The sequence below is a fragment of the Seriola dumerili genome, unplaced genomic scaffold (assembly GCF_002260705.1).
Source record: "Seriola dumerili isolate Sdu_G_001 unplaced genomic scaffold, Sdu_1.0 BDQW01000025.1, whole genome shotgun sequence".
NCBI classification, from domain to species: domain Eukaryota; kingdom Metazoa; phylum Chordata; class Actinopteri; order Carangiformes; family Carangidae; genus Seriola; species Seriola dumerili.
The window spans coordinates 14,175,272-14,197,959 of NW_019174280.1; the positions used below are offsets into that span (position 1 = coordinate 14,175,272).

The following is a 22,688-nucleotide window of genomic DNA, read 5'->3' on the forward strand; positions in this document are numbered from 1 at the left end:
ATTTCTCTGTAATGGATGTGCGAACATCCAGATTAGAGGTCTTGTTTTTGATGTTCTGTGCCAGGGTGAAAATGTCCTCAAGCTGTGGGTGACGCTGCTCCAAGTCACTTTTTGTCACCTGCCAGAGCGAGACACATGTAAAAATACACACAAACACATTCACACAAAGTGTAGAGTGGCAGCGAAAAAAAAACCATCCTATTCCATTGAAAAATGTTAATCCCACAAATGACTCCCCGATTTCCCTCCATTCCTTCTTTCCTCTCCTCTTCTCACCTGAAGGCGTCCCATGGTGGTCCTGATCTCATCCGTGTCCCCCACAGTGACAATATTAGACTTGAGCATCTGCGTGATGAGGAGAAGCCAGTCTGCCAGTTCGGTGGCTGTCTCGTTGAGGTCGGTGGGCGCCACGGTGTCTGGTGTGTGCGGAGTTTGGTGGTGGGGGTCCTCGCTCACCAGGCTGGCCATCTGCACGGCTGAGGGGACCGCAGACACTGAAGTAAGGGTGGAAAAAAGGCGAGGAACTCAAGGCAAGTAATGTTGACATATAGAGCTTCTTTAAAAGGAAATGATGCAATGAACATTAAAGATGTTAGAGTGAGAGAGGAGGTGCTGCCAAATGGCTCCCAGAGGATAGTGGCATCACACTAAATCATGATGAATGAGGCATCAGGATTTGTTTTAAATGGTACACAACCAGGACTTTGTTGCTCAACTCTTATTTAGTATTTCATCAGGCATTTTCGTGCTTTAGATTGAGATAAGCCAATAAAGAATTTCAAATTTGACACTTGAGTAGCTTTATTATTACCTCTAATGAAAGTACATGTTTATATATTTGTCATATCTTGTTAATGATCCATAAGACTCAAAAATCTAATTTTTTTTTTTCTTATTAAAAGCTTATTGCTTCATTGGGACTGTGCTGAGTCTTTTCATCCACATGCTCTTGACGTATTATAAAGACAGAACTACTGATATAGAAATGAGAGTAATTATGATGAATTTATATAAGTGCATTTCTCCACATATTTACCAAGCTGCTGGTGTTGGACGACATGTTGGTGTTGTGCCCACGGAGAGACGGGGGGCTGAAGAGATTCCCTCAATCGACCATCCAGGGATTTCCAATCAGCTGCCAGCTGCTCTACCTTACTCTACACACATGAAGGCACATACATACAATTAATGGTTGAGTGCAAAATATTAGCAACAGAAAGCAGAGTGTAAACCAGCTTTGAAAAAAGCAGTCAATTAATCCTTAATAAATTAGAGGAAACTGGGTTACCCAAAGTGGGGTAGTGGCATTTTAACAGTGCAATATGGTATAATTAAATGCTACAATTAGAACGGGTTCTCTTTTAAATTATATTACTATGGAAACTGGGACCTTTTCCTGAGGCAACAGCTGCTGTCGTCTCTGTAGCTCTATAGAATGAGCCAACAGTTCCTCCAGGTCCTTCTTCCTGTCTTTCATGGAGGCCTCCAGAGCCTGTGATGGGTAAGAGCTAATTTTAGACATAATATCTGTGTGTACAGTAATTTAACTTTCAGTGAGGTTAGGTGTGTTAGTTTTTGTGATGTATTTGGAGTACAGAAGATCTACCTGTGCTTGCACAGGATTAAGGCCTCTAGTCATGATTGTCTGGTGTGTGACGACAACCCAGTCAGTGAGTCTGTCCATCCTGTCCTGGAACTGTGCATGACTTTGCAGGTTGGCCTCCACCTCCCCCGCATTGTCCAACAACTCATGGGTCACCTGCAGGGTAAATGGGGAGTAAACTATGATTATAGGAAGTAGGGAGGAGGAAAAAGACAAGAGGATGGTAGAGATAAACTAATAAAAAGGTCATTCTAAAAGTTGGAATATGAACTACAATTCTCACCTTGCTCCAACTGAGGTTGATGGCTCTCAGTTTGCTGACGTGTTGGTCTCTGCTCTGAGGGCTCACACTGGGACTGGCCAGGATCTGAGGAGCGTGCTTGTTCAGCCAACCGAGACGTTCATTCTGTGCATCCATTTCCTCAGCAAGGGCCTGCGAGAAAACATGCACTGACCCTTAATTACACAAAGGATGACTGATTTATTGAAAATGAGACCTGTGCAAGTCAGGAGTAGAAGAATAGCTCCAGATAGCCACATAATGTCACGTTCATTGTACTTTTTGCAATGTGTCTCCACGGGGGAGAACAGTCTGGTTAACGTTGTCAAGAAGGAATGACAAAATTGCATTGTTCAAAACAAGAGAAGTGAGAGTTAAGTTCTCTCTGTGTATGTTTGTTGAGTCTCTGTGCTCGAGACACAGAGAGCAACTTGTGGCTACAGTGAAGCAAATAGGGAAAAAGAAAAGGAAACATCAACACAGTCAGAGCTGACCATAAAAATAGCTAAATCTACCAGCTCTAGGGTAGGAATAGAAATCTCTGTGCTCCCATGAATCGCACTAACTTTAGCATGTTTTGGGCCTCGCTGTACCTTGAGTTCTTTGAGGTTTTTGTCAGTGGCAGTGACAGGCAGGGAACTGACAGCGTTCTCCGCTTGCTCCAGCCATACAGCCAGCTCCTCGCGTCTTCTAACCAGGTCTGACAGAGCCGGGTCCTCGCCAGCCAGCCTGCACACACACACACACACACACACACACACACAAACACAAACACACACAAACACACACATACTGTATATTACATACTCAGATAAGGATCTCCATTTCCTGCAGGTTGCAGGTCTAATCCTAAAATTTACATTTAGATTACTGTTATAGACTGATTGACCACACTGATAATTTTAACCTGCCAAACACTGATAAAGAAACAAAGTCTGACAGTGATAGAGAGCGAGCGCTAACCTCTGTGCTATATTGTGCTGTAAAACCAAGCTGTTACATAATCAAGACACAGCAATGATATGTATTACATATCACTTGGCCTCAGTATCCAAATTTGACTATATCCCCTTAATGTTTTCAATCCATGCAGCCTCATTTAAATGCCACTGCATCCTGCGTGTTTCCATGGATACACTACCTGCGCTGTCTGTCCAGCACCTGGCGGTTGACAGCTCTCCAGCGCTGACCCAGAGTGTCTAGCTTTTCTTCAAGAAGTGGTCCATCAAGAGACGACAGCTGCCCAATTATCTGCTCCCCAGTGCGGGTCAGTACGGTCAGGACATGTTGGTGGCTGGCAAGACCTTCTTCCAGCTCCTAAAATGTGTATAAAGTAATGAAAGAGTATTATGGACAAAAAAGCGAGAAAAAAGGTAGAATCAGGGATCAATCAAAGAGCATAAGCCAATAAGCCAATTGACTCAGGGCTAAATCCCCTGCTCAAGTCGATCTCTCCAGGCAAATCTCTGATTGACGGGTATGATTTGTGGCAAATCAAGATTTAAGCTGCCAAATGTCTACTTCCACCAAGAGCGATTTCCAGGACAGATCCGCAAAGTAGAGTTGAGTGCTTGTAGCGTCCACTAAAGGGTGAGTCAGCTAATTGATCTCTCAGTTCCCATCCCCTTGATCCAAAGTCACATTCTCAGCAACTGTGAAAACGTGTAAAAGAGCGAGGCAGACGGACTGTAGCTGGGGCTCTGCAAATCACACTGATAAAAGGTGTTAATTGTGGCGGTGCTGTCAGTGATAATGCCGCGGCTTCAGAGAATTTAATTCCCCTTGGAAATGAAAGCGCTGCTTTAGTAATCAAACAAAGCAAAATTAAAGGCCTCTTCTCATCTCACTCTTCAGTTCACTTCTCTCCATTTCTCGCTCTGCATAATGAACAGTTAGATGTGCAGAGTGTTTGTTTATCAGGTACAGTGTAGCACTGATTTTTTTTCCTTTGGGGACCAAAATGCAATTATCTCCTCTCTAACATTTCCAACCATCCAGCTACTAATATCTCAAGCATATTACTGTGGCGTCCTGGGAAGGTAATAATCTTGGTTTCAGCTTATAAACATATGGAATGTTGTGAATCTATATTTGACTAATTACTAGTTTATCCAGACAATGTGGTATGCCTTGAATAGTTTCTATACTGTCGAAAATCTACAAATACAAAACCATTTGCATATTGTTCAATTTGTTAAACTTACAGAAGTCTCTGCTGTGATGTGATCAAATGCATATGTCAAAAAAAAAGAAAAGATATGAAATACCCCAGTACGCATGTGCAATCTGGTCACACACACTTAAACAAAATGTCCATTAAGACCTCCACATGCTCCATCACCCTCCACTGACCTCTTGGTGTTGTCGTGCAGAGTCCAGATCCAGCTGTCCATCAGGGCCAACGCTCTCAGACAGCAGCGTCTCAGTGTCAGTCAGCCACTGACTCAGGTCATTCATGTCACAGTGGAACTGTCCCCACTCCTCTATGGCACGGTCAAAACTCCTATTATAAAGGAAACACACACACACACACACACACACACACACACATACAAAGCATGTCAAACTTAAACCTGAGTTAAATTTGTAGTTAGGTTCATTCGAAGGAGTGAAAAAAAATAAATCTGGTCTTCAAGGAAAAAATGTGTTCTGATAAGGAAAAATGGGGCAGGTGACCTCTATTAAACACTGGAAAACGTCATTACACTCAGGAAACCCTGAAAAGCAAAGCAGCAAAGTCTGATTGGTTACTTAAAATGCCCAATACAAAAATAGATCTTTTATCACACTGATAGTCTGTGTGACAGCTATTTCCTCTTACAGCATCTTTTGGAGCAGAACAAATCTGATTAGAGAGAAGGTGAGGAAATTAGTTCTTGATGAGTAATTTTAAAAAATACTCCATTCTTTAATTTTAAATGATACGTAGAGGTTATTGTGATTACACAAAGGCTGAGTGCGTCAGCATTTGTGTGCAATCTTCAAAATTAGGGTTATTCTAGCATGTGCATACACACACACACACTTTGCTGTATTCAGCAAATGGAGACTGTTTATGCCTCAGGAAAAGTGTTGATGGGAGTCAAGGTCAGCCAGTGTGTGTGTGCTTGTGTGTGTGTGTGTGTGTGTGTGTGCGCGTGCGCGTGTGTGTGTGTGTGTGTGTGTGTGTGTGTGTGTGTGTGTGAATGAGTGAGTGAATATGTGGAGGCATGGGATTGTTTATGCCCAAGGAATGGTTTTGATGGTATTCAAGGTCAGTGTGTGTTTGTTTCTTTGTGTGTTTAAGTGTGTGTACGGAGCTTGACTGTGTGCCCTGGTCTATCTCTTTATCTGTTCCTGCTGCCTCCTGAGTAGCAGACAGCTGGCATTTAATGTCCCCGCAGCTCCGACCAAATATCCTGACACACAATTTCACACACATTCACATCTGAAATCAGCAGCTTGTTCATTTCTCTCCCCTGTCACAGCATTTTCTGTGAAAGACTTATTCAAGTTTGAATCAAAACCTTATTTCTAACTGATGAACGTATGTACAATGTAATCTGGTTGTGTGTGTGGGGTCGGTGCACGTACCCCTTGCGGTGATTGTACATGCGGTTAAGGCGATCCCACTCGGCGTTAAGCTGCGTGAGGGCGTCTCCAATCTGAGTCACCTCAGCAGGCGAAGCATCCCGAATGGCATCAGGCTGGCGCTCATGGGTCCCTGCAACCTGCTCACCCAGATGCTCCAGATTCACTTTGATATTCTGGGAAAAGAAAAACGAACGATAAAGGAAAAAGAGGCAGCAAAATGAATTAATTAAAACTGTGGCATAAACTTTATGCGACAAGCATGCAAACAGAAGAAAATCACATAATTTTAATTGTGGCAGCTGGTTATCTAAAACAGACTGACTTCAATATTTTGCTGATCACTTTTAAGGAAAGGACAGGTTTGTTTTTTTCTTGTTCAACTTTGTGAAAGCAAATACACTAAACAGATTATTTTTGTGACTTTACAATAATAATTTTTGATATAGCAGTTTGAATATATGAGATGATGTCCCACCCTCAGTGTGTCCTCCTGGCTGGAGAAGTCTTCATAGAGCCCCCTGCTGAGCTCAGATGAGTTCAGAAGCAACTCATTGTCAGCCATTGCAAGGAGCACTTTGTTGATGTCCAACAGGTAGTCGGAGGGACTCAATGAAGGAGCACTGCTACGTTCCAAGGCAGACATCTCCTACACCGCAGAGGGAGAAGGGGGAAAATCATAAATCATATTAACACCTCTTGTGCCACAAAAGGTGAAACTGGCTCTATTGTCATACAAATCAAGCAGATACAGTGAAGGACACAATTCAGTGGTTAATGTGACTTCTTGGTAAATGTGTATGTGTGCATGTGTTAATCCCTCACCTCGGCTGAAAACTCTCTTGTCTCTGTGAAGGTGTAAGAAGAAGATGACTCCACAGAGACATCCACCTGCCTGATTCGCAGCACCCTCAGCTCCTAAAGCAGACACAAGCAGAAAGACAAGTCAACCGGTGCACAGAGGGAAAGTGGAGAGCTTTGTTTGCCTAGGTTAAAAAAAATCCCTGCTTGAGTCCTGTTTATGAAGACACAAGTTAGTTTCTATGCATCTCACCCTGTGAGCAGAATATTGGCTCTGCAGCCGGAGCAGCAGAAGTCTCAACTCCTCCCTCTGGCCCTCGTCTGAAGTTTGAGGCAGCAGCTCTTCTCCTCTTCTCAACAGGTCTTCCACACTGGCTTTCTCCTCATCCAGCTGGTGCAGAAAGAGAGAGAGAGGGTGTAAGGTCAAATGCAATTCAAAAATTATTTGGAGACGATCTATCTATCTGTCTATCTATATTCTAGTCAATGGGCATGAAAAAAATAATAACTTACACAGCCTGAACTTACATTAGCTGTTAGTTGCTCCTTCGCTAGACAAGCAACAAGTAGAGACGCTGTCGACACTTCTCAGGGAAGTACTGTTAAAACCACAACAATAGCTTCCCAACTGGCACACTGACCTTGCTTTGGATTGGTCAAATTTGTTCAGCCGGTGTGTTTAACGTCATAAACCTTGATAAGGAAGACTGAATTCCAGACTTGTTCAGCCTTGAAATGCCCAATCAAAGTTAGTCTTATCAGGTGGCAGCTTTATATAGCCGGTAGCCTAGCATATTCTTCATAGAAAATCTCATAAAACTTCAGGTTTAAAGAGACAGACAGAGAATAATAGGCATCCTGGGGCAATTTTCTATGTGTGCGTTTTCAAATTCTTCTGGAAATTGCTAGAGATGGCAAACTTTAATGGAAACTTTTGATCAGACAATAGACAGAGTACCTATTCTACTACCCACAATACTACAGTATCTAAAGCTCATTTCTAATGAAGCAATTACTATTTTACTGTCTTATCTTACAATATTTCCATTATTATCAATCATCATCATTAGTATAGCTATGAAAGTAAACTGAATGGTGATCTTGTAAACCTTGTCATCATCCAGGATGTTTACTGGGTCCTGCTGTTGTTGCTGCAAAGCCCTCAGTCTGTCCTGGAGCTCTGCCCGAAGGTCCTTCACCTCACTGGGGACCGGAGCCTCAGCAGGACAAGCCTGACTCTGACTCTCTACTCGAATCTCCCGGCTGTGAATGACCTGATGAGAAAGAGCAAAAACACACCTCAGGCAACTCAGCCAGAGCTATCAGAGCCGGTAAGATGAATGTAATTATCTCACTGCATGCTCAAAGAGAAGGATCGGCTCGGTGTAATTTATGATACGACAGTGACTCCACACTGAGCCTTGCAGTATTTTATCTAAAATCTCTCGGTAGCTCTTTTAATCTAGTTTGGATTAAATTCATTATATTGCCTTTATCACTGGTTAAGTATTTTGAAGTGAACTGGTTTTGCTTAAAGAAATTAATAAAACTAACTAACTATTAAATTATTAAATTGACCTTAAAGCTTGTATTAATGTGAGATTCTTGTACCTGCTGAGGTGCCTGCTGGTTCATTTCAACACCACCTGACTCCAGGCTGGTCATCATCTGAAAGCAAAAGACAAGGAACAGATACACTGACTGAACAGACCCCTTTCTATTTGAAAGTTTAACCTTTTGTGCGTGCACCAGGACTGAAGTCCACACTGAGCTTTTGATTGGTAAAGATGGTGATGGACGTTAAAACGTTTACAAAACAGTCGGAACTTGTCTGTACAGCTTTTGTACCTTGGCAGTTTTGATGTGCTGGGAGACTTTGTCGAAGTTGCAGTTGAGCTCGGCCAGTTTGGGCTCCACCACATCTCTGCAGGCGGGCCCCCTGCTGGTCATCAGGATGATGGCCTGGTCCCTCACGTTGTCCACACGCAGACTGATGTCCTCCAGTTCCTCCAGCATGCTCTGAGGATAGACCACAGAGAAGCTGGTCATCTCTTTATCAGTTTATGCTACCAGTCATTCTCTCTCAGACTGGATGGCAGAGTAGCCTTGGGTCAGACCAGAAAGCTAAGCGCAGCATGTACTGATCAAGCTTAACAGGCCCAGGGACCAGCTGATATATAGTGGCAACCTTCAGTTGTCATGGCGAAAGGAAGGGAAGGGTTAAAAATTTAATACAACTGCAAGATATATTATTTGACACTGTGCAACTGTCAGACTCAGCTTCTCCTGTTCTCTCATTCAGCCATCTTCTTTCCCATATCTCAATAAACCTCTCTCTTGCTCCTGACCTGACTCTCTCTCAATCTCTTTTTATTTTAACTGGTGAAACATGGTGACATTGGGTAATCACTATTAAGAACTACACAAAAATGTCCTATTAGTGTCCAAATATGTGTGCTTCATCAAGATTTCGATCTTAACCGAGCACAATAAATTTCTGCTGCACCAGAGGACAATCCAAAATGGGATATTTAGAAATGATTGATCATTACCTCACTAATCTCTCCATGTGAAAACGCATTAAAGTCTCTCTGTCCCAGAGGGTAACAGGAGAGGTATTCCTTGATGGATTGTCACAGAATGCATTTCCTTGCCAGAGGCGGTGATTTCCATAAAGCAATTCTAAACTACTATTTGATACTTCTAAGCTTTTCATGGTATAAGCTTGACCTATTCTTACATATTTTTCTGAATTTACAGAAAAAGAAAAATAGAATGAATTAATGACTTCGAAATGACGACAGGCAAAAATCAACTGGTAACTGCCCTTTATGTAACAGTTGCGCTGCATCCACAGTTTAGGGTCATTCTCCCTTTCTCCCCACTGTGCTTCAACTCTCTCACTCTTACCTTCACCACCTTTTCCCTCTCTGTTGGAGCGAGCCGCTCAGCCTCGTCCAGGTGGATCTGGGTCTGATAGAGCCAGGTGCTGATGTGAGCCAAGTTCTCATCAAAAATTTCCACCTCATTCTGGTGACTCTGCACAAATACAAAGGAAAACAAAGGCTCAGTGCTTTAATAAGGACATAAAGAAAACTTTCATTGTTGTTTTCAGGTCCTGCTGTGTTTTACACATTTTCTGCTTAATCTAAAACAAAGACATTTTACTGATTATGAGAGTTTCCATAACCTTTACATGACTTGCTGCAGCGCACAGTTACAAGAAGAAACATTTCTTAGTCTCTTTGTTAGTGGTAAATATATTTTGGTTGAGGAGTTGATTTGCATGCCTTTGTTTTGTTCTTGATTTGAATTTTATTTCTTTGCCTCGCTACTGCAAACACTTGACTTCTGCAGCAAACTGAGGAAATGTTTCATTTGGGGTATAAATCTTTCACATATATAACCTTGCAATGATATTTTTTAAATCATTTCAAGGGCAGGAATTACAATTTTAAATTTAATGAACCTTTTAGAATTTGAAAACTTACCCTGTGTGCTTAAAGTATAAAATTAATAAGATAAATGCAGGAATAACTGCTAAACGATTTCTCATTATCTATTAAAATGAAGCTAAAAGGCACCACAAAGACAAAAATATATTCACTCAAATAAATTCACTCAAGAAAAGCCTTTGCTCACTTGCTAATGTCCATAAAAACTTAAAGCAGATGGGAGAATCTACTTACTATGAGAAAACAGAATAATGAACACAGCAAATCTTCATTCATTAAGCTTACTGTACAAAATATCTGCTCTCACCAGCACAGCGCTGAGCCAGTCCTCGGTCCAGGTGCGGACACGGCCCCAGGATTCATTGAGACCAAAGAGTTTGTCCTCCAGCTGAGCCTCACTGCCCTCCACCAGAGTCTGCAGCCCAGCGCTGGTCTCCATCAGGCCGGACAGCTCTGCCTTACGACGCTCTGACTCCTTCAGCAGGCCCTGGTGGAGCAGCATGCACATACAGTACAATATATCAAACGGGTTCATGTGATGGTCTCCATGTTTCAGTAAATTATTGCTTTATCGGCTAGCTGTCATTAGGATTTATCACACACACACTGTAGTATGCAGGAAGATAAGGCATAAATTACACGTAACATACACAAAAATAAAATATTCAACTGCATATAAACTTATATTCACAAAAAAACACATCTGAAGAACAAAAAGTGAATTTGAAGAAACATCCTACACTCTCTTATGCACTGTAGCCTCCTTTGACTTGACTTCATGTGAACCTGTGACTCATTTAAAAATCACACAGTTTCAGTTATAATACTGTTGCTGAGTATTTGGCTTCAGTGTGTGGGATCATGTGAAATAATGTTCAGTCTTTTTCACAGGGTCAGAGAGAGGGCAGAAGAGTGCCAGTGATTCATGAAAACACTCATAACACATTTTTTACACTGTAAGGGGGATAATGGCTTAATTCACAACAGTTCCCATAATGCTGTTGATACATTTCTGGTTTTCGAAAGAGAAAGATTGGTGTTCTCAGTGACTTCAAACAGTCCCTCTGCTCCACCTACTGGCCTGAGACAGAAACACGCATCATGCTGAGGAGATATAAAGAAAGGTTTAGAGCAGCTGCTCACATTAGCCCATGCAATCTCAGCATCAATGTCTGCTGGCATGTCTCCACAGCTGTTCTTCTGCTGGAGCTGAGCCTCATTTGTGGTCAGCCACTCCTGCAGGGCAGCGCTCTCCTTCTGGAACTTTTGAGACAGAGACAATGCTTTTTCCAGGTCCTGCTTGCCCTCTGTTACCTGAATCAAAACGAGATAATGTGAATATCACTTATATGCATGAGCCGTGGTTTGTAGAACAAGGAGAATTCATTAGATTTGAATTTTTCACAAAAATAACATACCTGAGCCCCCAGGTCATTGTAGAGCAGTTTGAGAGCAGTAAGCTGTTCGTCCATGGCCTTGGGGTTCTCAGTCTGCTGTTTCTGCACAATCTGACGACCTGTCTTAATCACTGTCTCCACCTCTAGCTTCACCTCACTCAGCAATTTGTATAATTTCTAAACAGCAAAAAGAAGGGAAATGAATGTAAGATCACTCTGTGTGTTTGTGTCTGCATAAAATAGGTTGGCAGGTATCTTTATGTTTTTTGTAATCACTTAAAATTTTGCTGGGCATTTATAATGTGCACAACAATCATCTACAAATAAGGTAGTCTGGTTCTCACCATACAACCGCTGAGGTGGGACTGGATTTTTTCCGGATCCGCATCCTTGACATCCAGAATGTGCAGCTCGGCCTTGGCACCCTCAAGGACCCTCTTACAGTCCAACATGCGCTGCTCAAAGTTAGCGGGCTTCTGGAATAGCTGGTACTTTGTGGAGATCTCTCTCAGCTTCCTCTGCAGTGAGCGAAGGGAGAGTTAATAAAGTTATACAACTGTTTCACAACCTGGATGACAAACAGCTGCAACAATCCATTTACACTGGCGCCAAGCGCATGTAAACACTTTTCTTATGCGAGGCTTCCAGGAAGACTAAAATTAGTTTCATACATTCCTTTTTTTATACTTCAAACGTGAGATTAATGGGAGTGTTGCGTTAGTAATGTCATGATAATGTAGTGGCGGCATCAGTAGAAAAAAAGTCGGACATCAGTTTCTGTAGTTTCTGATGTTCTCCAGTAGGAGTCAGTGTTACCTGAAGCTGATCCAACATGGTCCCACCACGGGCAGCCTTGCCATCAGTGGTCGGCGGAGGCAGGTTGGCCACGTTCCTCCTTCTCATCTCTTCTACTGTCACCTCGTGTGCTGCGATCTCTGCCCCGATGGTCTGAAGAAGAAGTGGAAACGAAGACATGCATCATGAATGTGATATGCTCTTGCTTTGACCATACTTTTTACCATTCATTAGGTATTTTCTGAGTTTTAGTACATGCAGCATGAATGTGTACTACTATTATATGCTGAGAAGGACAAATATATTTATGCTTCCTCAATTATGACCTATTTAACAACAAAATATATACTGTTGAAATCTATAAAGTTTATTTTTTCATCACTTAAATGTAATTTCATTTACAAGATTTTCAGACTGCGGACTGCTGTGATATATTATTATTTTATTATTTATTGGGCTCCAAGCCGGAGGGAGGAAACTTCAGACAGGTGAGATGACACTCTATGAAGTAAGAGCCACCAGGCTTTGGTGTCACATCTTGTTTGGTGACTTCTCTGGGTATGGATGTGTTTGTGCTATGCATGTGCCCTGTACCTGCGCCTCCTGTGGGAGCTGGAAGGCGTCTATGCGATCAGTGAGGTAGGAGGTGAGCGTGTGGTCCAGCTGGCTCAGAGACTCCTGCAGTGATTGGAGCGCCTGTTCGTTCTCCTTCAGTGTCTGCAGCTGCTGCTCGAGGCTGATCTGCCGGTTCACCGCCTGGATGAGGACACAGACAGCAAGTCAGGAGTTTGAATTCTTCAGTTATTCTGATATTCTATATGGAAGCTAACAAGGAGAAGACCATTTGCTGACAGTGGGACTGAATATAATGGCTGATGTATCTTATTATTAACAGTTATACACAAGAGTGAAAACACCTCATTTACAATACAGATTGTTTCTGTTGTTTTTAACTGAATGAGAAGCTGCATAAAGGCATAGTCTTTATTATGACTGAACATATGAGGGAGGACACCAGAAAAATATCACGTACCAAGTGCACAATAATACAATGAACTCTTTGATGTAAAATATACTGAAAAGCATATTGAATAATTATCAATACAAATAAATAATACAATACAAAGGTGTATTCAGTGTTGGGTGTTATTATACAAACAAATCTCAATACATAAAATGGTGACACTACAGTCAAGTACAGCCCACAAATAAGTCTGAGAAACATGACACAGTGGCATGTTTGCAAATGATATATTCAAATACAAACTGCAACAGTGAAAATGTATGGTATATATAGATGTAACATACAAAGACAAGGTCCTGACCTGGTGGTTGAGCTGCTCGTAACGAGAATTAAAGGCCTCTAGTTTTTCACTAATGAGTTCATCCAATATGCCCCCGTCAATCAGCGTCTGACCCAGCTCTCTGATTTGCGTGCGGTTGTCCCCCGGGTGGCGAAGCACGCTCTCCAAAGACTGGTGGTGAATGGAGAGATGGAGAAGAAGGTAAATATCTGCGCAATGAATTTGAAAATTCAAGCAAAAAGGGAAAGGAAGTGAGCACGAAGGAGTCAAATTGAATAAAACAGTCCTTTGGTAAAGCCACAACAAAGATCAAGAAAGCTGAACGGCTTCACAGTTCCAACAGTTTTACATCAGAAACTGGACAGCAGGAACAAGTAAAAACACAGATCAAAGCTACAAACCAAACACTTGAGGAACACAAAACACGGGAGAAGAAAAAGAAATCCAGTAAATGAGTAAAAAGTGTGTGTTTATATGCGTGAAAGATTGAGAAAAGACCGAAAAGCTGAGCAAACAGATGGAGTGCAGATTCAGAAATGGTGGGTGTGTCAGATGGAGGCAAACCAAAAAAAAAAGACGATAACAGGAACGAGAAATGAGAGACAAGTGAGAGAGAGGCTTGTCAAGTGACGGCGCTTATTTGGATCCAGCAGTCATTGTTTATGTGGGGGTCATTAAATGTGCTTTTCCTTCCCGGAGGTAATGGACAGACAGAGTGCGACAGCCCCCCTCCAGAGGGGTGAGTCTGATTAGGAAACTGGGAGACTGGGAAGGGTGAAGGGTGAGAGAATGAGGTTCGGGGTGGGGGGGTGGGGGGTGAGGGGTGGGGGCGCAGAAAAGAGCCAAAAACATATAAGGACAAAGAGGAGAAGGAGAAACATTGTCTTCAAGGGTCTTCAATTTCCTTCATCACTATGCGATGTTACAGAGGCAGCACAGTGATTAAAGTGACTTTGACAGTTATGCTGGAGGCAGTCTACAGATATAGCAGCAGAGCAAAAGAAAGCAGAAGAAATTTATATGACAAAGTCAAAGACAATGAGGTTATTAACATGTAGTTACATATTAAATGGACCGTTCGATTACCTACCCAAACTAATGGCCTGTTATATGTCTCTCAAAGCAGTTTGAATATATGTTTAATGATGCGGTGACAGTTTACCAAAGCTACTTACATTTCCAGCAGCAGCCCCTCTCAAAATAGGCACAGAAATAAGTATAATTTTAAAACAAAGTCAGACATGAACTGATGGTCTAAATATATTATTCATTATAATTTACATATTTATAAAGTAACTAATTTCCACAATAAGTAAGAACAGAGATTATGTCAGATTCATTAGTGTCTTTCTGTTGACCGGTGCCTGCAGCCAAGCTCAATGAATAAGCCCATTTTCAAAAAAGTTTTTCCAAAAGTAATCCAGTAATTCCAGTTCCATAGCATTTATGTAAAGTATGTGATAATTTGCACATAAACGTATTGCACCTGAAATAATAGTGATCCAAGAAAAATGTAATCAAGGGCAACTAGACTTGCTTTTGTGTCATGCTGTCCCAAACTAAAAGTCTAACTATGTAGCCAATAACCTTGTGTCAAAGGATTGTGCAACCTCTTTCCTTTTGCTGCTACTGATCCCATAGGCATCCAGCAACAGAATTAAGATGACTAATGTCACCCTTAAAATTCCTTCAAGCTGCACCCAGAGGGAGGCTTCTATAGAGCAAGTCTGACTGTAGGTAAATGTGTTTAACACTAATCATCCCCAGAAACTGAATTTTGCCTTTAAAGAGTGAAAGAACTAAGAGGGGAAAATTTGATAAAGAGGAAGAGTACGAGGAATTTAATGTGATTACAGTGCGTGCGTGCGTGCGTGCGTGCGTGCGTGCGTGCGTGCGTGCGTGCGTGCGTGCGTGCGCACCTCCAGAGCTTCATTGACGGTCTCCGTGCTCTCCGGCAGGTTGTCAGTAGCTTGGACCTTCTCCTCCACAGTGTTGAGCCAAGTCTGCTCCATGTCCAGGTACTGAAGCAACTCCATCCAACAGGACCAAACCTCCTACACAGTACACCCCAACACACACAGCACAAACACACCCACACACCCACACATTCAAATGCACATCCAAAGAAACACAAATGATGTTACTAAAAAGTGACAGCTGTATTAAGAATGCCCTTGCTTCAATGTTGAAAGACCATATTAAAAAACACTGAGAGGCACTTTATCAAAAAAAATGTTTAAGACTCTTACACTCAAATTAAACAGCAAAACTCTAAGGACAAAGACAGGATGGTGACTAATGGACTTCAGGCAAAGAGTATACATGAGCATAAGCACAACTCAGTGCTTTGTCTGACCTTTACCCTGCAGAGTCTGAAGGATGATAATCAAAAACAGTGCCCCAAACTATGATTTTACACTCACAGATTAGCACTGAAAGCAAGAATCACCAGTATTCCCTTCCAGCTTCTCTTGTTCTTTGCATGAAAATTAACAAAAGAGAGCTGAAGAAATGACACATCCCATAAACGGACATGTCATTCTAATACTGGGCCATGGGAGCTGCAAGGTGATGGACAAATTGGGCCATTCATGCATAAAATTGTGAATTATTTTTGTGTGTCACAGCAGCTTTTTATACAATAACAACACTTTAACCTTAAACTCAAAGACAACTTAAATCCACTATGACCAGGCACTTTTTTCATTGTCTATAAGCTGTGGTGCAAGTACATTTTTAAAACAATAACAGCAGAGGTGGTCATTTTTAACTGAATGCAGTACAGTTCATTTGTCAGGATCTATATTTTGATTCAAAAACAATAAAACTTCAACTTTAAACTTTCTCCTATACAGAAAGACCCCCCAACACACACACAAAAACACACACACACATTACCTCCAAAGTGTGACACTTGCTCTTGAAGCGATCACAGAGCTTATGGTAGTTGGCTAGTACTCCCTCTAGCTCTGATGTCAGCTCCTGTCCACGACCTCCACCGGGCGGCGATGATCTGGACACCAACATGTTGATGCTATCTTTCAGGATCTTTACCTTCACCTCCTTCTGTAGCACATCCTCTTTAGCTCTCTGTGAGAGATGAGGACAGGTGAGAGGAGGACAATGACAACAGACCTGTACAGAAAGATGGCACTCAATGGTCAAACAGTCACACCCACCTTCATCTCCTCCAGCGATGCCTCCAGCTCCTCAGGGCTCTTGTACTCAAAGTCCCTCATGAGGAACTCCTCGTCTACTTGGGCCATCCACTCCTGCATCTCCGCCAAGTCCTTCCTCAGATTCACCTGCTTCTCCTGACTCTCCGCCACACGCTCCTGATGGCTCAGCAGCTGGAGGGAAGCATATGCCATCAGGTTTGTTAGAGAAACATAAGAATAATTTAGGTAAGACTTTACTTTATAAACCAAGACCTATGTGACTTTGTATTTAAGCTGGTGACACTGAGATTTCAAATTAATCCTGTATCAGTGTAATCATGTGTATGAATGCATGTATGTACAAACAAAATAAAAATTCTACCATGAATAACATAAAAAACCACACACTGTGCAAACAGAACAAACAGAAGTTCAGATTTTCCCTCACCTGTTTGCTAAGTGTGTCCCACTTGCCCCGCGACTCATCCAACTTATTCTGCCCCCACTTGGCCAGTCCTGGGACTGTAGCTGCCTGTACAGCACTCACATTCTCTCCCATCTGCTTCAATGAACCTTCCACTGACTCCATCTCATTCACATACTCCTTGTTATGAGAAAGAAAATAAACTTTAAGAATAATACTTTGCAGTTATTCAAACCAAATTCAATAATAATCAATTTAGGTCAAAGCAAAACAATCCAAAATCTGTATCGCTAAGAGATTGTGGCCTTAAAAAATTAACTTTTAAGTAGTGAAGTCATGTTGTTTTTGCCACCAGAATGTTCAAATCTGTTGTCCTCTCACCTTGCACTGGTTAAGCTCTTCCTGTAGACTCTCTGTGTCGCCCGAACCCGTGGCATCACGAGACAATAGCTCCTGAACCGCATCCAACCAACGTTCAATTTGCACCAAACATACCTAACAACAACATTGAACAACTGTATTATTACCATTCATTTCTTATCCAGTGAAGACATAAACCATAACATACAGCAGTTTTCTATAACACAAATGACAGCTACTTTACCTGATAGTCCTTCATGCTACCCAGGACACACTGCAGAGTCCCCAGCTCCTCACGAGCCCTGGAGGAGAGTTGACTCCATCTTTGTAGTTCTGCAGGATCGGAGGCTTGCTGTGTTTGCTCAATCTCTAGACACAGGCCCTGAGGTGAACAAGAGCTCAGGCTGAAAAATTCTTTACCAAAACTCATTGTGTGTATCCTCAAGGCTTAACAAATATGCTTAATGTATTTTCTTTCTCATTAAACATTTGCAAAGCTGATACTTTTTATATTTTGAAACCTGCATTATTAACATCCATGTCTGCATATGTATAACCGGCTCAAACTGTTCAGTGGAATAGTATGAAGCGTAACGTATCACCTGTGTGCTACGGGACCTGCTCCTCAAAACATCGCTCCATAGAGCTACTAATGGTCAAAATCTCCACCTTTAACTATACAATGAAATTCCTCGAACCTCCTGTACATCATTTTCCATCTGACAACAATGTAAGGACAGAGCATTCAAATAAAAGCATTTGTACAAAGACAGTCATGTGTTGTTACAACCAATGCAATCCCATACCTTCACAGTGTTTAAGTCGTGTGAAGTACATACTGTTCCATAAATTTACACAGGTAAGTACACGCTGGTGATTAAAGTACTATCACTTCTGTAATGGAGGATAACAGTCAACTATGTTTACATGTTTAAAACAATTCACCTTTGTGTATAGTGATTACAAAGAAGATGATTATCACCTTCTATAATTAGGCTAATTGCTAATAGGACTCAGGGATGTTGTCATGCGATTGTATGTTGTGGCTGTCAGGCTGACTGACTGGTTGAGCAGCTCCACACTGAGCTGTTAGGAGCTCCGTGCTGCATGCATGGGCTCGCTGCCCAGAATGTGCCAAGTCGTCGTCGTCCCCCCCACCCCCCCCGCAACCGGCACCATGCCCTATCTGCCACGATAACAAGAGCTGGACTGAGCCACATTCCCGCAAAGATGGAGGAGGAGAGAAACACACACAATAACACACACGAAACACAACATCACACATATCTCAAAACTACATACCAAAACACGCACACACCCACACCCTTTTCCTTCTACAAAGAGGTTTGATACAGTGCAGGGGGAAGTGACTGGCTGATAAAGGGCCTATTGTGTGCCACACAAAAATGACAGCAGAGAGATATTAACACTCTCACTGATATATTGGGATTAAAAATATTTGGGCTACCAATACAGGCAGTAACAATGAATTGCAGAATAAGTAATAATAAAAAATATGTAACAAGATCAGAATTAAACCACAATGGTATGATTATAAAATCATAAGTATAATAAGAATAATAAAAAAAACAAGTGAATCTAAATATAAATAGTTTGTTTTCCAATTTATATTCTGAAAACTAAATCAAAATATTTTAATACGAAGAATAATAGAACAGATTGCATCCCTCAAAACACCCTCAAGTGGCACCTCAAAGACAATCTAAAAGCATAAAAAATATAGGATCATTTTAACAAGGAGACTTTCAGATCATACTTTGTGTGGTAACCTCCACCTAGGAGTTAATGTTTTCATTCCTGGTTATCTGTCTGTCTGGTAGTTATCAGGATATGTGTACTTTATATATTCAAATGAGGTTTGGTGGAAAGTTAACCATGGACTTTACTTATGATTTTCACAGAGAGCCATAAAATAAATTACTCTTATCGGGACTATGAGACTACTCACCTGAGCCCGCTCCACTGCCCTTTCAGTGGTAGGGATGTCTACTATTCCTTCTCTCAGAGTGGCCAGTCTGGCCTCTAGACCATCCACTGGACACGGTACCATCTGACTGGCCTCAGGGGTGGCCAAGGCTGGAACAAGACAAGGGGGGAGTGGGGGATTTGTGTAGAATGGGGGAGAAAAGAGAGACAAAATTTTTACTACAAGTCTGAAGCATCAAGTTTTCTACCACAAGGGGGCAGTGAGCTGATTTGGGATTTCTTTCTCAGTGTATGTGTGTGTATGTGTGTGCATGTGTGTGCGTTTTCCATGCTGTAAGAGGATCCCTGATGTTTGACAGCATGTTTCTTTAAGTAAGTTTAGTTGTGCTCTCTTAACCAAGTCATGTATCATTCATACCAGACACATTTTGAATACATCATTAAGCCATGGTTATACTGTTATTTACCCATAATGCAGAGGTGATTAAATAAATAAGTTAAGTAGTACCAATTTTTAACTACATCAACCTACTTTATGCAGAATGACTAAATTTATATCTGTCCCTGCTCGTCTCCTCAACTGTCTCCCTTCTCCTTTCCTTCTCTGTCAGCGTTTTAATTACCAGGTGATTTAATGCTTACATAATCTGGCTATGTTTACATACACAAAGAGCAGAGATGGAGCGTAACTGTGGGGGTGGGGGGGTGATAGAGAGAGGCCCCAGCAAGAGGTAGACTGCCCTCAAGCAGAAACAAAATGGTTTTCCTTGGCTCTCATCCAAATCTTCACAGTCATAAAAGCCCAAGAGGCAAAGCAACACAAACACCCACACACACACTCACACACACTCACACACACCTATGGTCAGGAGAGGAGAAGCGCACTTAAGCCTCCCTTTACAGGCTCGTTCTTGGCCCAGAGCTGCGAGTGTAAATTCCAGAGGTAAAACGGTGACTGATTTTCAAGGCTGCTCCAGGTCCAAGTCACGTCCTCAGGTAGAGATGGAGCTGGCACAGAGGCATGATCTTACACACAATCGCTCACATATACACTGACGCATCTGTGAGATTTTGGAGGCCATATAAGGGCATCATCTATTACTTGTGGCTGGCCAAGGTTTCATATAAAAGCTAATGTCAAATTTAAACAACCACTGTGGGACTGAGCTCTGCTGAACTTAACTATCACTCTTTGTCCCCATATAAACCTGAAAGCTTTGTGCCGAGAGCAAGGAGAGAGAAATTGGTCTTTGTCTTAAGGAAGGCTTAAATCTACTGTCCTGCAGCTGTCTGAAATAAGACAATGCTTCACGGCTGTCAGGTCCCATGAAAGCATATGGTTCTGTTAAAACAGAGAAACTTGCTCAGGGTTTAGGAACAGGTTTCTTCTGTGCTGATTTTACAAATTATTTTCACTGTTCAGCAGAAGTACCTTTGTTGACTTCTTGTTCTCTGCTCTGTAGCCGCTGCAGGGTGGAGGCATGATGTGCAGATACCACCACTGTGTTGTCTTTAAGAGAGGGCACAGCTCCCAGTGATCCTGCCTCTGCAGAAAGCTGCTCCAGCTGCTGGCTCAGTACGGTGACCTGGGCAAGTCGGGACTGAGGAAGACAAGAGGAAGGGGAAAGTTCACTGATTTGCATGTAATGAGGGGTTATCACCATTTGTGATGTCTGTGATTGCTCCTAAAAGTAGATAACTGTTCATGGATAATTCAGCAGGGATCATTTTTGCTATTATTGTACATTCAGACAGAAAGGGGAATTTTATAGAATTATTCCCTCGACTTAAAAATGAGCCAGCTAAATCTGAATAATGATATTTAATGAACTGAAAGCAGCTGGGGCTACAGTTACAGCCTCTATGATTAGTGGTTTTCTTGAACATGTCATTGACTTCTGTTTTTTAATGATGCAGAATGATGAGACAAAATGGAAAGTGTATGTTTCAGCATTTTGTTTTGCTTGTATTTTATTTATTTTGTACCATTGAGTACAGTCAGTGTCATCTTAAAGAATCAAATACATTTTTTACCTGCAAAAAAGTTACGACTGCAGACACACTGCAACAATATGTTAGTCTATAGAAAATTCACAGGTTACTGGATGGAGTCATGCTTTACGCTGACAGGTTTCCCTCCCTGCTCCAAGTGAATTAGTCTCAAATTGAAAAACATCAACTCCACACTTCAGGACACACCAGAGCAGGTTTTATCCATCTTACTCTGTGTACATGTCACTGACTTTGAAAGTATTTCAGGCAACTCTGAACTTGTATACATCCATAAATATTTTTCAATTAATGACTTGTCTTTTTAAGTGTTTCATCTCTGCATGAAATATCTGTGAAATAATTGCAACTTCATGAGCTCAACCTAAGAAGATTGACGAGGTGAAATTCAGGATTAAAGTCACACACAGGAGATCGGGGTAATTGCGGACTGAGACAATGAATCTCACCTGGCATTCTCCGCTCAGGTTTCTCAGCTCGGCCTGGTCACACTTTTCTACAGCCAAGGTGGAGTCCAGCCACCGATCCTGCTCCTGCAAGACCCGGTCCAGGTCTGTCAGCTCTGCAGACACCGCTCTGACCCGGGTCTGGGTGTGAACTCGCTCACGGGCTGCCTGCAGCTCTCTCGCACACACATCCAACTCAGTTTGGATCAGGTCTATGTCTGCCCTCACCGAGTCCACACACACACCCTCTACAGAGAGACACACAAGCCAACATTTATAAAACGTCACAATGAATGCACTTAAACAATTAGGACTTTAAGTAAAGTTTTTACATAATTTAGTCTGACTGTGTCACATCCTGTGTTATGAGTTTTTGATGGGAGAAAGAGAGGTTAAAACACTCGTAGATAAAAAATTGGAAAACAGACACCACGGGTGAGAAAACAGCAAACGGGGGATAAAAGAAGTTGAGTTTAACAAATCTACTTTAACTCAGTGGTGCTGCTCCACTACCTCTCACTGCCTGCAGAGCAGTGTAAACTCATAAAACTCCTGAGTGTCTCTTCATTTCATTGAGCAGTTATATGAAGTCAGCAACCCTGCAGGCTGACAGATTTTTACAACTCCACACACACAAATGCACACGTTCCAATAACTGGCATCTAAAACTGAATGATGATAAAAATTTGGACTTGTAAATACACAGAAAATACCAAGCAGCTGTGGAGAAGTAGTAAAGTCTTACAAAACAAACACAGTTTAACAGGGAAAGGGAAGATTTGTGTTAAAGCCTCTGAGAAATGGTAAAAATGAGCCACCATCTTAGTACACCTCAGAAGACTGTTGTCAAAGCTTGGATGGATTTGTTAAGAATAATTATTTGGTTTATTGTGTATAATAACGTACAATTTCAGTGTCAATGAGCAAAGGCAAACTCCTCTTTCTTTCATACCTCTCTCCAACTGGTCCATCAAGCCCCGTCCCTCCTGGATCACTTGACGAACTGTGGTTTCCTTTGCTGTGAGTTCGAACTCCAACTCCTGAAGTGATTGGTCAAACATATATTTAATGCATGATTCTCAAAACATATGCTCTAACTTTAAGTCAGGTTTGTTTCTTTTTAAGCTGTATCTTCAGC

General features: G+C 41.8%; 1 protein-coding gene across 1 annotated transcript in view; it reads right to left on the minus strand.

Moving 5' to 3' along the window:
• The window catches only part of utrn (utrophin), a 168,588-nt gene that overhangs the window by 113,007 nt on the left and 32,893 nt on the right, over positions 1 to 22,688 (minus strand). The window contains exons 18-51 of the mRNA XM_022737918.1: positions 22,503 to 22,590; positions 21,554 to 21,798; positions 20,527 to 20,695; positions 19,117 to 19,244; positions 17,392 to 17,529; positions 17,169 to 17,282; positions 16,812 to 16,967; positions 16,385 to 16,555; positions 16,104 to 16,295; positions 15,125 to 15,259; positions 13,227 to 13,376; positions 12,496 to 12,657; positions 11,923 to 12,054; positions 11,451 to 11,624; positions 11,128 to 11,283; positions 10,853 to 11,023; positions 10,017 to 10,196; positions 9,165 to 9,293; positions 8,103 to 8,273; positions 7,866 to 7,922; positions 7,364 to 7,528; positions 6,508 to 6,645; positions 6,279 to 6,371; positions 5,932 to 6,102; positions 5,457 to 5,629; positions 4,236 to 4,386; positions 3,025 to 3,200; positions 2,477 to 2,612; positions 1,887 to 2,036; positions 1,607 to 1,759; positions 1,391 to 1,492; positions 1,037 to 1,157; positions 277 to 494; positions 1 to 118 (exon numbers count right to left, since the gene is read on the minus strand). Coding sequence (XP_022593639.1) covers positions 1 to 118; positions 277 to 494; positions 1,037 to 1,157; positions 1,391 to 1,492; positions 1,607 to 1,759; positions 1,887 to 2,036; positions 2,477 to 2,612; positions 3,025 to 3,200; positions 4,236 to 4,386; positions 5,457 to 5,629; positions 5,932 to 6,102; positions 6,279 to 6,371; positions 6,508 to 6,645; positions 7,364 to 7,528; positions 7,866 to 7,922; positions 8,103 to 8,273; positions 9,165 to 9,293; positions 10,017 to 10,196; positions 10,853 to 11,023; positions 11,128 to 11,283; positions 11,451 to 11,624; positions 11,923 to 12,054; positions 12,496 to 12,657; positions 13,227 to 13,376; positions 15,125 to 15,259; positions 16,104 to 16,295; positions 16,385 to 16,555; positions 16,812 to 16,967; positions 17,169 to 17,282; positions 17,392 to 17,529; positions 19,117 to 19,244; positions 20,527 to 20,695; positions 21,554 to 21,798; positions 22,503 to 22,590 — 5,083 coding nt within the window. The remainder of the gene's footprint in view (positions 119 to 276; positions 495 to 1,036; positions 1,158 to 1,390; positions 1,493 to 1,606; positions 1,760 to 1,886; positions 2,037 to 2,476; positions 2,613 to 3,024; positions 3,201 to 4,235; positions 4,387 to 5,456; positions 5,630 to 5,931; positions 6,103 to 6,278; positions 6,372 to 6,507; positions 6,646 to 7,363; positions 7,529 to 7,865; positions 7,923 to 8,102; positions 8,274 to 9,164; positions 9,294 to 10,016; positions 10,197 to 10,852; positions 11,024 to 11,127; positions 11,284 to 11,450; positions 11,625 to 11,922; positions 12,055 to 12,495; positions 12,658 to 13,226; positions 13,377 to 15,124; positions 15,260 to 16,103; positions 16,296 to 16,384; positions 16,556 to 16,811; positions 16,968 to 17,168; positions 17,283 to 17,391; positions 17,530 to 19,116; positions 19,245 to 20,526; positions 20,696 to 21,553; positions 21,799 to 22,502; positions 22,591 to 22,688) is intronic.